This window comes from Neoarius graeffei, chromosome 5, assembly GCF_027579695.1.
Source record: "Neoarius graeffei isolate fNeoGra1 chromosome 5, fNeoGra1.pri, whole genome shotgun sequence".
NCBI lineage: Eukaryota > Metazoa > Chordata > Actinopteri > Siluriformes > Ariidae > Neoarius > Neoarius graeffei.
The window spans coordinates 73,140,164-73,156,656 of NC_083573.1; the positions used below are offsets into that span (position 1 = coordinate 73,140,164).

The 16,493-nt window shown below is 40.5% G+C and overlaps 1 protein-coding gene across 1 annotated transcript in view; it reads left to right on the forward strand.

Annotated features, from left to right (window-relative positions):
- Positions 1-6,291, forward strand: part of adgrb1a (adhesion G protein-coupled receptor B1a) — a 107,351-nt gene extending 101,060 nt beyond the window's left edge. The window contains exons 29-31 of the mRNA XM_060922358.1: positions 1,548-1,583; positions 1,702-1,860; positions 4,462-6,291. Coding sequence (XP_060778341.1) covers positions 1,548-1,583; positions 1,702-1,860; positions 4,462-4,656 — 390 coding nt within the window. The 3' untranslated portion in view covers positions 4,657-6,291. The remainder of the gene's footprint in view (positions 1-1,547; positions 1,584-1,701; positions 1,861-4,461) is intronic.
- Positions 6,292-16,493: the final 10,202 nt, after the last annotated feature.

Consider the following 16,493-nt stretch of genomic DNA (forward strand, 5'->3'; position numbering starts at 1 on the left):
AATCACAAATCACAAATGTCAGCTCTGTACCAGATTTCAGTACATATGAAAGTGGCCTAGACTGAAATTGAAAGTGTCAGATCAAGTGTACCTTACTGTTCACACTGGCATCACACATGAGAAAAAATAATTTGGCCTCTTTGCCTGTAGTCTGCACATAGGAATAATATAAATACAAATACACTGCTACTTTTTCCAGCTATGATGTGTTAAAAGAACTGAAACTTCCTAAATAGTTATAAAATCCTTTTTTATTAATACTGAGTGCAGCATGTGGAGTGTTGGGCATATAAAGAAGAGACAACATAATCTTAATCCAAAAGGTAGCAGATTGGAATATACTTCATTTGCATCTATTGCATGAAACCCTATCAACAATCTTCTTCTTTTAAAAAAAATAAAAATATTTTAATATTGTATTTTTTTTATTACTGTGTAAATTAATCTGGAAGATCCCCTACAGGGAGGATTAGTAAAGATTTTGTATTTGTATTTGTACAGTCATGCCAAATAATTTCACTACTTGTAGCATTTCATCAGTTACTAGAAGGTTATCATGGCCTTTAGCTTAACCAGGCAGAAAAGTGGAAGAGCATTAATCAAATTCTGTATCATTGTGAGCCTACCTGCAGGCTGTATGAGGATGAAACTTAGCTACTGCGACACTGTTTGTGTGCAGCTTAATTAAGAGAGGATGTGCAGCCTGAATTATTCATGATGCGGTGACAGGGTTGTTTTCTAAATGGCTGTGTATTAACTATACATGCCAAAAGGCGCCATCATAAAACTCTCATGGTGTTCAACGTGAACATGAGATTTGTTTAATTGTTGTTATGTCCGTAATTCAGATCATGCCTGTTTTATTTTCTCATTCTTTCTTTTCCCTCCAGTATATTTAGTGTATAATAGTTGTCCCTTTCACATAATAGACACCTTTAGAGATTTTATGTGAATGTTTAATATATGTGTAGGATATGAAGGATAATGTTAAAAGAACACGTCTAAGCAGAGAGTCCAACACAGAGAAATCATTAGGCTTACAGAAAAATAAAATATGCCACATCAAGAGATTTCTGGAGGAATTCTGGAGAACAAGAATATAATTCAGGAACTATGTCATTCTGCAAGTATTGCTCACATATACAAGTCACAAAGACACCCAAAATTAGCCTCTTCAGCATTATGGGTGTTATCCAGAGGTCATTTCTTGTTCGCGTTTTTGAACATTAGCCAGTGACTAGTGTGGACAGCAAAGTAACCACAGAGGCCAGGGTGCTTTTCCTGACCTCAGGCCAAACATATTCCCAGCCAAGGTTGCAGCTTCAAGCAGAAGGTCAAGCTCTCTTCAGACACTTTGAGACAGGCTAACGAAAGGCCATGAGGTCACAAGCTGTTTATTGTATGCTCATGCCAAGTTTTCAGTGAAAGATACTGTACAGACTTTGCCCTTACATTACTGCTTCTGTGGTCTTTTCTTCTAATACAAAAATCCTCAAAACGATAACACTGAAGATCTTAACATTGTTTTTCATATTTACTCATTACAGAGACGAAAATCACGCTACGCAGAGTTGGATTTTGAGGTACTTGCAGCGTCCTTTTATATCAGCATTCATCTGTAGTCTTACGGAAAGGAGTACATTTTCATGTGAGATCTGCATACATGGTGACATTAGTATTATCCTATTTACTCTTGCACAGAAGATCATGCACACGAGAAAACGCCACCAGGACATGTTCCAGGACCTGAACAGAAAATTGCAGCATGCTGAGAAAGACAGAGAATCTCCACCGGTGGACAGCAAGCCTGGGAAGAGATGGAGCGTGTCATCTGGAGGCAGTGATAAGACCAACCTTAGTGTAAGCTTCCTGGCCAATCTCTTTTTTAAATTCCCTTTTCCTCTCAGTCACACTCTTCTTGCTAATTTCTCTGCCATGATGGACAAATATCAGGCGATTATCAGCATTCCTGGTCTGATGTGTTTCTGGAGGGAAGTACTGGTTCAGTGAGTAGCTAGCGTTAGCCAGATACCGAGTTTGTTGTTTGGGAGTGATAAGACACATTGTGATTGAGAAGCAGAAAAAGCTTCTTGATGAGGAAAAACGGTTAAAAAACAAACAAACAAAAACCAGTTCCTCCATGTTGAGACTTCCAGAAAGAAGTCACCCCAGCTCTGCACTTGTTTTCAGTTGGGCTATGCATCCAAGATTAATAGATTCACTGGGGTTAAACTCAGCATGTAATCAGAGGATGTGGATGTGAAAGTACCTGCTACTGGACGTGAATGCGTTTTTTTTTCTTGTACTACATTCTCTTCCGGCGGCACGGTGGTCTAGTGGTTAGCGCTGTCACCTCACAGAAAGAAGGTTCTGGGTTCGAGCCCCGTGGCCGGTGAGAGCCTTTCTGTGTGGAGTTTGCATGTTCTCCCCATGTCCGCGTGGGTTTCCTCTGGGTGCTCCGGTTTCCCTCACAGTCCAAAGACATGCAGGTTAGGTTAACTGGTGACTCTAAATTGACCGTAGGTGTGAATGTGAGTGTGAATGGTTGTCTGTGTCTATGTGTCAGCCCTGTGATGACCTGGCGACTTGTCCAGGGTGTACCCCACCTTTCGCCCGTAGTCAGCTGGGATAGGCTCCAGCTTGCCTGCGACCCTGTAGAACAGGATAAAGTGGCTAGAGATAATGAGATGAGATGAGACATTCTATTCCATTCAAGTTAAGGGACAATATTGAGAGGTGGGTTTATTTGTTAATAAATTAATATATTCGGTGTTAAGGCTGCAGTACATTTTCTCTCTCTCTTTTTCCTTTTCTCTCTCGATTTGATTATACTTTAGGTTCCTTTTAAAATTTCTACTATAAATTGGAACACTTTTTAAATCCAAAGCACCTCATGGATCTGACTTTGTCAGTCACTCAATTACTCACTCAATCCCTCATTCCGTCACTCAGGCACTCATTCACCAACTCACTCAGTCCTTCACTTAGTCACTCACTGTTGCTCAGTCACTCACAGAAATACCACTTATCACTCACTCAGTCACGTGCTCTGTCACTCATTCAGTCACTCATTCACTCTCTCAGTCATTCATCACTCAGTCACTCATTACTCACTCACTCACTCACTCACTCACTCACTCACTCACTCACTCACTCACTCACTCACTCAGGCATTCACTCACTCATTCAGCCATTTAATCTGTCAGGTCACTCAGTTGCTCATTGTGTCACACAGTCAGCTAGTCACTCAGACACTTGGTCTGTCAGTCATTCAATCACTGTCACTCAGTCAGTCTGTCAGTAAGACACTCAGTCAGTCAGTCAGTCAGTCAGTCTCTCTCTCTCTCACACACACACACACACACACACACACACACAATTTGTTTGCGTGAGAATGAGACCAAAGTCAGTCAGTCTCTCTCTCTCTCTATCACACACACACACACACACACACACACACACACACACACACACACACACAAAATTTGTTTGCGTGAGAATGAGACCAAAGGCAGCAGGGCTGCTATTCAACAGTGTTGCTTCACATCAGTGACACCATGTGTTCTTGTTCCAGTATACATTTATGTGCTTGGTACAGTTTCATGCACCGTGAGTTGGTCTAGTGTCCACCTCTCAACCAGGAGCTCGCAAGTCAATCTATTCGCGGTTGGGTCATACCAAAGACCATCATAAAAATGGTACCTACTGCCATCTGCCGAGACATGCCGCAATATAGATGTGAGGAGGAAGTCAAACTCTCATGGTTACCAGAGGACTAGCACCCCCACTGTAACCCTAGCTATATAATAGGTTAGAGGCAGTGAAGCCTCCCAATGCGCTTTAAGGGCCTGGTTAGTACTAGGATGGGAGAATGGCTGGGAAGACCAGGTCCTGGCACAGGAGGGACTCTGACAGTTTCACATCTATCCATCTGTCCATCCATTATCTATACCGCTTATCTGTCAGGGTTGAGGGGGAAGCTGAAGCCAGTGCGCCTTCAGGTGAGAGGCAGGGTACACTTGCCAATCTGTCACAGCACTAACACAGAGACAAACAATCACTCACACTCACACTATGGGCACTATGAGAGTCTAATCCACATGTCTTTGGACTGTGGGAGGAAACTGGAGCACCCGGAGTAAACCCACACAGGTACGGGGAGAACATGCAAACTCCATATAGAAAGTCCTGCCCTAGTTTCAAGTCTAATAATCATAAACCATTTTTACTTGCAGCATATTATCCTTTATATTAAGTTCACATCAGTTAGAACTGAGAGTAGCATAGTAAAGTAATTTGAAATGACTGGTTTTGTAAATATAAAAACAAAAATGTGATTTTAGACTCTCTACCTCCCTCATTTAATTTTGGGAACATTTGTTATATATGTCATTTTTCATAATATTTCTTTATCCTCGTAATAATAGATATATGTTCTGCTTTTGTTTGTTTCTTGAACAGGATAAGCAGCAGACACCCAGCAAACGTGCATGGGAGGGCATCAGGAAGACTCACTCTCCCCCTTCATGGGTGCGGAAGGAGCTGGAGCCACTACAGGCTTCTCCTCTGGAGCTGCAGGCTGTGGAATGGGAGAAGACCAGTGCCACTATCCCACTGGTGGGCCAGGAGATCATGGACCTGCAGACAGAAGTCTGAACAGCCTACAGCTCCACACAGAGGGGTAGAAAAAAAAACTCCACTGTCAGGGAAAAAGAGAGAGAAACATACAGGGAGAGTGAAACGTGAAAGAGCGATGAAACAGGGCAATTTTGCTGGTGTATATTTTTCTTTCCTTTTTTTTGATGCTGGAATGGCAATCATAACACTTGTGAAAAAAAGTGTAAATGGCCTGGCATTACTCAGACTTTTGAGACTGGGTGAGTGTTGTGTTGGCATTTTGGGGTGTTTCAGTGGGAACAAAAAGGGGAGACTGAAAAAGAGAACCGAAATTTGGGTGGTTGGACAGAGGATCCTGAAAGTGTGGCCTTCAGTTTCTTACTTTTTTTTTGCACTCTCTCTCTCTCTCTCTCTCACACACACACACTCTCTCTCTCACACACACACACACACACACACGTATTTTAGACCATTATAGGTTGTTTGAATTATTAATAACAGGGAGCCTTTTAGCAAAGGTATCATGCAAAACAAAAGATATGAAAAGCCAGAAAACCTTATGAGCAGTCCATACCCTTCTACTGTCATCATGAATGTATTATTATTATTATTATTATTATTATTATTATTATTGCTGTTGTTGTGGTTGTTGTGGTTATCGTTGTTCATGTGCCACAAAAGATTCTATGCTGCTTTAGCTGTGATGGGTGGCATGATGGTAAGGTCTCCATTACCCAAATATAAAGCCCAAAGCCAATCAGAACATGACTGTTAATGAAAGGAACAGCTTGCCATATCCTCCTCGCTATCACAGAATGAGAGATTTGACAACACAACCCTCCTTAACCTAAAGCGCCCATGTCAGTGCCACTCCTATCTCCAAATGAACCAGCAAGCCATCCAACACATGCCAACCATCCATGGATGCTTTACAAACTTCTGTGCAAGTCTGCAAATTTACTTAGCAGCATCTCAACACGTGACTCTTATTCAATCCTGTTGGTGGATTCTTCAGTCCAGATGTGAAGAGAAAAGACATGTGGTGGATGAGAACATATTACCCATCTGTGCTGTGCCCATGGCATGTAAGCCTGATGCTCTTCACTTTATGGTGATGCCTTGACACACTTGTCAGAACTTTTAAAGGTGTCAATCACCATAAGCAAGAGAAAGTGAAAGTAGTCAGTAGGTTTTGAAGGTCAGGAAAATGAAAATACAGTATATGTTTAATGTATCTTATAATTAGATATGAAGAGTATATGAATTTGCAGAGAGTTTATGTGATGAGAGTTTGTGATGAAATGATGATGGTTGCACACAGAGAAAGCACAAGGCTCACTCTTCAGAGTCCTGTTGTACAGCATTGTAATTATTTCCAAAAAAGAGTTCTACACAATGAATTTTAGCCTATAAATATCTTTCTTACTGTGCTTGGGGAATATTGTTATTCTTATTATAAAAATCATTACAAAATCCCCAAATCTTGTCAGGTTACTGGACTATATGAGTGTTCTGTAACTTTATGTAACAGTGTGTGTTTTAATATAGCTGACTGTCACTCAAGAAGATCTGTACTTGTCTAAACTCCCTGTTCCCACCGTCTCCTCCCCACTCTCTCTTTTTTTAGTTCACTGGGTCTTTTTTGTTAATGTATAGTTTCCAGAGCACAAAATGAATGTGTCATATTTCTAATAAAATGTCTATATAATCGTTTGTAATGCTGTATACACTGCCTGTTTGTTTATTTGTTTTATTATTCTTGACGAGTGCATCTAAAGCATTTGTGCCCCCAAATACACTATGTAAGTAAGTAAATAAACTGAAAGAGGCAGACAATCATCCAGGAGAATATTGAGGTCTAGAGTTGCTGACTTGTATGATTAGAGGAGGCAGAAACGATGACTGGAGTGGCCTTGGAATTATTTACACTCTGTGAGCAGGAATCCAATCTGAACAGCACAGCAGTGTGCTGCTTTAACCAATCATAAATACAGGTTTTTAAAAATGGGTTATTATTAGATTTAACGAATAGTTTATGCACTCTTTCAGAAGCATTACATTATTTTTTTTTTTTTTTATTGCCAGACTGCCTAATGTCCTCACACTAATTTTTCTACCATTATTTGTTTAAAGTCAAATCAAGTTAGTTTATTTGTATAGCGCTTTTAACAACAGACATTGTCGTAAAGCAGCTTTACAGAAAAATAAAGACTTTAAGCATATTAATTTTATCCCTAATACTAATAAATCCCCAATAATTTTACCTGATTTCTCATCAGCAAATCAAAGAATGAATGAAGAAATGAAATATGCAATGGAATTTTCACATAGTACTCTACAAAGTTAAGGTGCAAGGTTTTAGCAGTCTACTTGAAATAATCTTTATGATTGCTATTGTTATACCAACTTGTTGAATGTCATAACAAAATCGGTTATGAACAATAATACTAATTTGTGTATTTTACTTGTATGATCCTGTGACAGCGAACTCAGCCTCTCTGAATGTGCAGTTCTAGCATAAAGTCCGAATGAAGGCCTGTTTAAAGTCTCTCTCTCTCTCTCTTTCTCTGTCTCACACACACACACACACACACACACACACACACACACACACACACACACCACAGCTGTTAGGGGTAGTCACTAAATGATATGAAAGTAATAATTAAATGAACATTTCCCCTGTAGCATATTTTATAAGGCAATTTTTCATACTTCACTTATTAATTCATGAGGACATCTGTTTTCACAGTTTCCTCTTCGCTTGGTTGGATGAGGTCTAGATGCTAAGTGTTTGTACAAATGACTGCTCTGCTTGCTGAGCCTCTGAACCCTTTGGTGTTTAGTTTTATGTGGTCTGGACTATTTTGTGGTATTCTGGTGAGCACAGTTATTTAAATACTGTCATTTAACTAGAATTAAATAATAATGAAAACAGTTTCATGTATTACGGTTTTTCTCAGTCATGTTGGTGCATTTCTCAGATCAGAATTGAAATTTTCAAAACTGCTTGTTCAAACTCCACATCATCTAGTCAATTGTGCACACCATAAAAGCAATTTCTCATTATCTTGAACAAACAGCAAATGCTTTAGTACATTCTTGCAACTGATTGTGTACAATTCTCTACTGTTTTTTTACATTATCAATTGCTCATGTCATGTTGGTCAAAATGCATTATGCTAGTTCTCTGTTGAATAGTCCTACCCCCAAAACAAAATAAAGGCATTATTTTATTGTTTGAGTCATTACATGCAAACGTGTTGAACTAGTGGTCATAATCTGTCAATCATATTTTATACATTTCTATTACATTTTTTGGTAAATGTGTCCTAAATTGATGAATTGGTCTCAGTTGCATATTAACTTTCACATTAAACTTTTCAGCTTTCTCAGTTGAATCTTAACTTTAATGAGGAGGAATGAAGCATCAGCTCAACGAATGATCAACCAGTACTCTACAATAGCTCAGAGGTGACTCCCATGACCCTTCAATTGGCAAGCATATACACTGATCAGCCATAACATTAAAACCACTGAGAGGTGAAATGAATAACATTGATTATCTCATTACAGTGGAATCTGTCAAGGGGTGGGATATATTAGGCAGCAAGAGAACAGTTCTTGAAGTTGGTGTGTTGGAAGCAGGAAAAACGGGCAAGCATAAGGATCTGAGTGACTTTGACAAGGACCAAAATGTGATGGCTACATGACTGGATCTGAGCATCTCCAAAATGGCACATCTTGTGAGGTGTTCCCAGTATGCAGTGGTTAGTACCTACCAAAAGTGGTCCAAGGAAGGACAACCGGTGAACTGGTGACAGGGTCATGGGCGTTGAAGGCTCATTGATTTGCATGGGGCAAGAATGCTAGCCCATATGGTCCAATCCCACAGACAAACTGTTGAAAAAGTTAATGTTGACACCTTTCTGTTTTAGCCAGCATTACTCTGTGCAGAGATCACATCCCTGATGATGAGATTTGTCTAATTCAAAATGATCTTCCAAAATATGTGGTAATTTTTGATAATGTGACTTTCCATTGCTCAAACACCATCAGGCAATGGTTTGCAATTCATGACAGAATGCTAATGGAATTCCTCCCACCCTCTTCCCCCTTTCTTAATCCAATTGAGGAATTCTTTTCAGCATGGAGGTGGAAGGTGTATGATCGCCAGCCGCTAGCTACCATGAATGCAGTGTATCCGACATTCAAGAAGATACGGTATTTTGCACACTGCATTGCTCGGGAGGATATCTGCTGTGACGTGGATGAAAATCTGTGGCCTGACAGGCAGGAATGTTAAGATGTGTAGGAAAAATTTAATTTAATAACTGTAATTTGCCATACGGTGGTGCATGTACAGCTCTGCCCAAGGGGTGTTGTTGTTGTTGTTGTTGTTGTTGTTGTTGTTGTTGTTGTTGTTTTAAATACTGTAAATTTGTAATTTTGAATTTTTTCTTTGTGCAATGCAGTGCTGTAAAAAGCCTTCCTTGTCTTTATAACTATGTCTGCCAACAAATTGCAGTTCAAACAGTACATACAGTAAAAACTTTGAATCATATACAGTCTCTTGCAATCAATCCCCCCACACAGTAATGTGTAACTTTGTAATATTGAAATTGGCAAAATTGTTTGCCTGTTTTAGTTTTTTAAATCATAAATTTAATAAGGAGATTTTGTGAAAACTTTTTTTGTCCAAACCCATTTCAACTTGTTTTACAATTCATTTAGTACAAACATGTATGTATAAACATACACATTAAAATATTTGTTTTTAAACTGCTTAATTAACTTGTTTCCTCATATTTGCTAATATATAGTATTAAAGAGTTGGAAGCAATATAAAATTATTAAGTGAGTTTTCTTTTCAAAGTGATGATCATGTGTTCTTAAAAAAATAATTTAAAAAACCCTAAAAATTTCAGTACAAGAGATAGATTTCAGTACAAATTTTGCTTTTTACATTAAGATATTTTATATTCATATTAGTGAAAGTACCAAGGTCAGTATTTTCTTTTTTCTTTTCTTTTTTCTTTCTTTTTTTTGTACATTTTAAGGATGTCATGTTTTTTGGCTCATCTCTGTGTTAGCCTTGCAACAGGTTGGTAACCTGCCCAGGGTGTACCTCATTTCTCACCTAAAGTCAACTAGGTCCAGCTTCCTCTGCGCCCCGATGAATAAACAGTAATGAATGGATTGGTGGATGTTTTTGGTTTTGCTAGAAACTACACATGGCATATTTTTATTTTTTAGGTTTGTAGTGCAGAGTTGTTTATAGTTTGTAGTTTTGTGTTTTCAGTGAAATGCTTGTGCTTGTGCCAGATAAGGTGACTAATTAAATGTAATCTGAATTCAATTATATGGAAATCACCCCTCTTAGTGCATCTGCTATGTAATTATGCCCTGCATGTGTTTGCTCATCAGGTGAAATCAACAAGATTACTTTGAAAATTCTCACCTCTGATGACTTGATTAGATCCCATATGCTGCAGCCCTAGAAACACACGAAACTAAAAGGATTGTAAGAAGTTACAGTCCAAAAATAAATTTGAGCCTATTTAATAAAATGTATCTAGGTTATTTGTGCAAGTGTCAGGATGTAACCTCAAAAAAGTGCTAAATGTGGAAATTCTATGTGATATAGAGTATATCATATGACTTTTGCACTTGTTGTACTTCGCTCTGGATAAGAGTGTCTGCTAAATGCCATGTAATGTAATGTAATGTATGGGTGCTCTTCCCTGTATGCACTGCCCATTTTCATCAGGCACGTTTTGATTTTAGCCTCATGTGACCACAGAATATGATTCTAACTACTGGGTAAATTTCAGGTGATATTTTTGTGTTGTTGTTGTTGTTATTGTTCTCCCTCACCATTCTCCTGACCATGCAGGGTAACAGTTTGCTCATGTAATCCCTGGTAAATTTATAACAGTTGCAGTGAATATTAGCTGTTATAATATGTGAAAATAACTGGGTTTTCCCCCTTAAAAAGTCTCTGTACAAACCCACTAAATATGCATACAAATACAGCTCGTTTCCTTCTTTTTAAAAAATTGATCCCAAATCTTTCAAGTGCTATACAACAGAAAAAAAATTAAATATAGCCATTTAAAAACAAAGTTTCACTCTAGGGATTTCTCTTTCTCTATGGGTTCTTTCTCTATGTGGTTCCTGACTTCCGTCATGCCTCCAGGTCTACTTTTATGGCAAATCCTGCTCAGATCTAACCACTGTGTCAGCCACGGACAGGTTCTGATTTACAACCTGTCAATCTCACTCTCTTGATTTGAATGCTTCCACAGAGACCTGGACTAACCCATCCACAGTAATCTGTGTCTGCTCTAGTCAGTGATTAATGTCCCCCCTATTTTTAACACCTACTTAGACACACCTACTACACACACACACACACACACACACACACACAAATAGACATGATCTCTCTCTCTCTCTCTCTCTCTCTCTCTCTCTGAGGTGTCACTACCACTGCTCTCTGCTAGATTAATTTTATTTTACTTCATTTACAGAACATTTCATCTGTATTCAGAAAGACTAATGTACTTCTGCTTAAGTTACTTGGCATATCCCCATGAATCCGTTTTTGGCCTGCATTCTTTTTATTATGTACATGCTTTGCCTTATTAAATTTCTCTGTTTTATTTCCTATGATTACATGCATATACTGTATATATTAATATTGATAAACCTAATGCTCCTGGTGGTTTTTAAAATAGAGGAAGCACAGGTGTGTGTCATTGAAGTATACACATATCTTCAAATCAAATCCATTCATCCCATCCATTCATTCATCCCATCCATTATCGATACCACTTACAGTATCCACCAGGGTTGTAGAGGAAGCTGGAGCCAACTCTGCACAGAAAGGCCCCACTTGGCTACAAGGTTTGAACCCAGAACTTTCTTGCTGTGACACAACAGTTTCACCTGTTTCATCTGTTGGCCTGCCATTTTGTTTAATTCTCAGTCTCTCCTCATAAAAGCAACAAAAGATTTTTCCAAAATTAAGGTAAACAAAATTAATATTTGCTACATTGCTAACTAACTCAGCTTCACTGATGAAGATAGTGACAGGTAGATATCTAGACCTAAAAATAAACAAAACTGACCAACTGTGCTCTGTCTGACTGGCACTAAAGTTTGAGATTGATTGACTATTTAATTGATTGGCAGATGGTAACAATGTTCAGCCCCTTTGAGAGGTCTTCCAATCATCATATGGAGAACCATGTGTCTGATCAGGAAAAGCAAAGCGTGCACTGTCCAATAAATGCTAGGATATTTTTAATGTACAGGGTGTTTCAAAAAATTTGATATAATTTCACAATCTAATAACTTTGCCAATTCTCATTCAATTGACCTCAAATTTTAACAGCATGTGTGGAAACAGGTCAAAAATTATATGTTTAATGTTTTTTGTTTTTATCTTTTTCAGTGGTCCTTGAAATTTTGTGAACCCTTTAGAATTTTCTATATTTCTGCATAAATATGACCTAAAACATCATCAGATTTTCACACAAGTCTTAAAAGTAGATAAAGAGAACCCAGGTAAACAAATGAGACAAAAATATTATACTTAGTCATTTATTTATTGAGGAAAATGATATAATATTACATATCTGTGAGTGGCAAAAGTATGTGAACCTTTGCTTTCAGTATCTGGTGTGACACCCCCCCCCGTGCAGCGATAACTGTGACTAAATGTTTCCAGTAACTGTTAATCAGTCCTGCACACCGGCTTGGAGGAGTTTTAGCCCATTCCTCCGTACAGAACAGCTTCAACTCTGGGATGTTGGTGGGTTTCCTCACATAAACTGCTCGCTTCAGGTCCTTCCACAACATTTTGATTGGATTAAGGTCAGGACTTTGACTTGGCCATTCCAAAACATTAACTTTATTCTTCTTTAACCATTCTTTGGTAGAATTACTTGTGTGCTTAGGGTCGTTGTCTTGCTGCATGACCCACCTTCTCTTGAGATTCAATTCATGGACAGATGTCCTGACATTTTCCTTTAGAATTCACTGGTATAATTCAGAATTCATTGTTCCATCAATGATGGCAAACCGTCCTAGCCCAGATGCAGCAAAACAGGCCCAAACCATGATACTACCACCACCATATTTCACAGATGGGATAAGGTTCTTATGCTGGAATGCAGTGTTTTCCTTTCTCCACACATACTGCTTCTCATTTAAACCAAAAAGTTCTATTTTGGTCTCATCCGTCCACAAAACATTTTTCCAACAGGCTTCTGGCTTGTCCACATGATCTTTAGCAAACTACAGACGAGCAGCAATGTTCTTTTTGGAGAGCAGTGGCTTTCTCCTTGCAACCCTGCCATACACACCATTGTTGTTCAGTGTTCTCCTGATGATGGACTCATGAGCATTAACATTAGCCAATGTGAGAGAGGCCTTCAGTTGCTTAGAAGTTATCCTGGGGTCCTTTGTGGCCTCACCGACTATTACATGCCTTGCTCTTGGAGTGATCTTTGTTGGTCAACCACTCCTGGGGAGGGTAACAACGGTCTTGAATTTCCTCCATTTGTACACAGTCTGTCTGACTGTGGACTGGTGGAGTCCAAACTCTTTAGAGATGATTTTGTAACCTTTTCCAGCCTGATGAGCATTAACAACACTTTTTCTGAGGTCCTCAGAAAACCCTTTGTTCGTGCCATGATACACTTCCACAAACGTGTTGTGAAGATCAAACTTTCTTTTACTTCTTTTTTATTGATTCAAAGTCGCAGTAAACAGTACATTCAGAGAAAGTTTCATTTTCATTTTGAACAACCCAATACCCATCTCTCCCATCCCAGAGACCCTTACTAAATTATATCAACAAATTAATATACCCAAATCAGTTTTAGATACAGTGCATACTTGTACTGACAAAAAAAATAGTAATGAAATAAAGAAAAGGATGTAACATTAGTTGTTTGCTGCCTGCGTCTCTGCATGTTCAACAGATCAGCCCACTGTTCCCGGGCCAGGCCGAGTGTAAAGCATCATATCTAAGGGGGTGGAGGTCAGTGGACTATACAGAATAGAATAGAATAGAATAGAATAGAATAGAAAGCCTTTATTGTCATTATACAAGTACAATGAGATTTAAAGCTTCACCATAAAGTGCACACATAAATACTAAAATAAACATAGGAAAATATGTACAATAAAACTAATATAAAACTACTACTAAAAAACTACTGACAACTATACATAAACTATACATAAACTTGTGCAAGTCCCTGAAGGAACACAGGTGCATAGCAGTAACAGGGTTGAGAATAAGGTGACTAGCTGCATCAAGTGATAGAGGTAGCATTGGCATGTACAGACGCCTATTTTCAGTATGTAGGCAACTAAAAAACAGATGATCTGACTTGGTACCGGTATGATAGTGCAATAAGACAGTTTACAGATAGCTGTGATATTAACAGTGCAAATATGACAGTTTACAGTACTTAAAATGACAAAGGAAGAGGATGTCTAAGAACAGATGAACTGACTTGATATGATAGTGCAATATGACAGTCTTGTGACATTTACAGTGCAAATATGACAGTTTACAGTCTGACAAGGAGAGACTAGGTTTAAGATCAAGTGGTTAGCAGCATTGTGGTGATGGTGACCTTGTCAGTGGTGTTCAAGCATGACAGTTCCTCAGTGCAAACTTGAGTTGAGTATTGTGACAGCTCTTGGAAAGAAACTGTCCCTGAGTCTGTTTGTTTTGGCTGGTATGGCCCTGTAGCGCCTGCCAGAGGGCAACAGGTTGAAGAGGTGGAAGCCAGGGTGTGTATAGTCTTTTATGATGCTCTTTGCCCTGCCTAGGCACCGGGAGTTGTAGATGGTGGACAAGGGAGGTAGAGAGGAGCCAAATCTTTTGTGCTGTGTTAGTCACCCTCTGCAGTCTTTTTCTGTCCGCGTCTGTGCAGCTTGAGTGCCACACTGATACAGCATAGGTCAGCAGGCTCTCAATGGCTGACTGGCAGAAGGTCACCAGCAGGTTTGTGTCAAGTTGCTCCTTCCTGAGCACTCTCAGGAAGTGTAGTCTCTGCTGCACCTTTTTAACCAGTGCGGTGGTGTTGGCTGCCCAGGAGAGGTCAGCAAAGATGTGGACCCCAAGGAATTTGAAGGACTCCACTCGCTCCACGCTTTCGCCGTTGATGTACAGGGGGGCAGGGGCGGCTTTGTTCCGTTGGAAGTCCAGGATGAGTTCCTTAGTTTTGGAGATGTTCAGCGCCAGGTTGTTGAAGGCACACCACTCGCTGAGTCTCAGGACCTCATCTCTGTAAGCCGCCTCGTTCCCCTCTGTGATCTTCCCCACCACCATTGTGTCATCTGCAAATTTCACAATGATGTTCTCAGGGTGGGTGGGTCTGCAGTCATGCGTGTAGAGTGAGTAGAGTAGTGGGCTCAGCACACAGCCTTGGGGCGAGCTGGTGCTGAGCATGCGGGTGGATGAGAGGTGGGGACCCAGCTTCACGTGCTGGGGTCGGTTGACCAGAAAGTCCTTAATCCAGGAGCAGGTGGAGGGTGGGAGCCCCAGGTTGGCCAACTTGGGGATAAGAATGTCCGGTATTATTGTGTTAAAGGCTGAGCTGTAGTCAATGAAGAGCATCCTGACATAGCTCCCCCTTTTCTCGAGATGGCTCAGTGCAGCATGGAGGGCGGTGGTTATTGCATCTTCAGTGGATCTGTTTGGCCGGTATGCAAACTGTTGTGGGTCGAGGGTGGGGGGGGAGACAGGCTTTGATGTGTCTCATCACCAGTTTTTCAAAGCACTTTGTGATGACTGGAGTGAGTACTACTGGGCGGAAGTCGTTGAGGTTGGTTGTGGGTGACTTTGTGGGGACTGGGATGATGGTGGCCGATTTTAGGCAGGCTGGGATGTTGGCTTGTTCCAGTGACAGATTGAAAATGTCAGTGAAGACTGGTGCTAGCTGGTCAGCCCATGCCTTGAGTACTTTCCCTGGTACTACATCCGGTCCTATGGCCTTTTTGGGGTTGACAGCATGGAGCACATGTCTCACATCCTCCACCTCCACGGTGAGTGGGGTGGTGTCAGAGGTTGGTGTGGGTTGTAGTGGGGGTTGGGGTGGTGTGACTGAGTTCTGAGCTTGGGACTCAAAGCGGGCAAAAAAGCTGTTTAGATCCTCTGCCAGTGCCACGTCTGAGTCCCCAGGTGTCACAGCACAGCCCTTGTAGTTGGTGAGGGACTGTATGCTCTGCCACACCTGTCGAGGGTTGTTGAGTTGCCCTTCTATCTTCCCCTTGTAGTCTGCTTTGGCGGCCTTGATGCCTCTCCTCAGGTTGGCGCGAGCTGTGCTCTAGAGTGCTCTGTCACCGGATCTGAAGGCTGCATCACGGGCCCGGAGAAGTGAGTGGACCTGGCTGGTCATCCACAGTTTCTGGTTTGGGTACACCTGGATGGTCTTTTCCACAGTGACCATACCCATGCAGTACTTGATGTAAGACAGTACTGTGTCTGTGAATGTGGCCAGGTCCTCATGGTGGAAAGTCTCCCATTGTGTTTGTTCAAAGCAGTCCTGGAGTTGGGAGAGGGCGTCGTCAGGCCAAGTGATAATGGTCTGTCTTTTGGGCTTTGTTTGTCGGCTGAGGGGGGTGTATGCTGGAGCCAGAAAGTCAGTGCGTTTACATGCACATAGAGAAAATCAGATTTCTGCCGTAGCTTGACTGAAATCGAAGTTCTAAATGCCATGGAAACACCTTAGCTCGGCTGAAATCGAACCGAACTGGATTTCTCATAATCGAGCTACGCGACCTAGATTATGCGATTGTAGCCAAGCTACTTAGTGCATGTAAACCCTATCGAGCTATGTAGTCGAGCT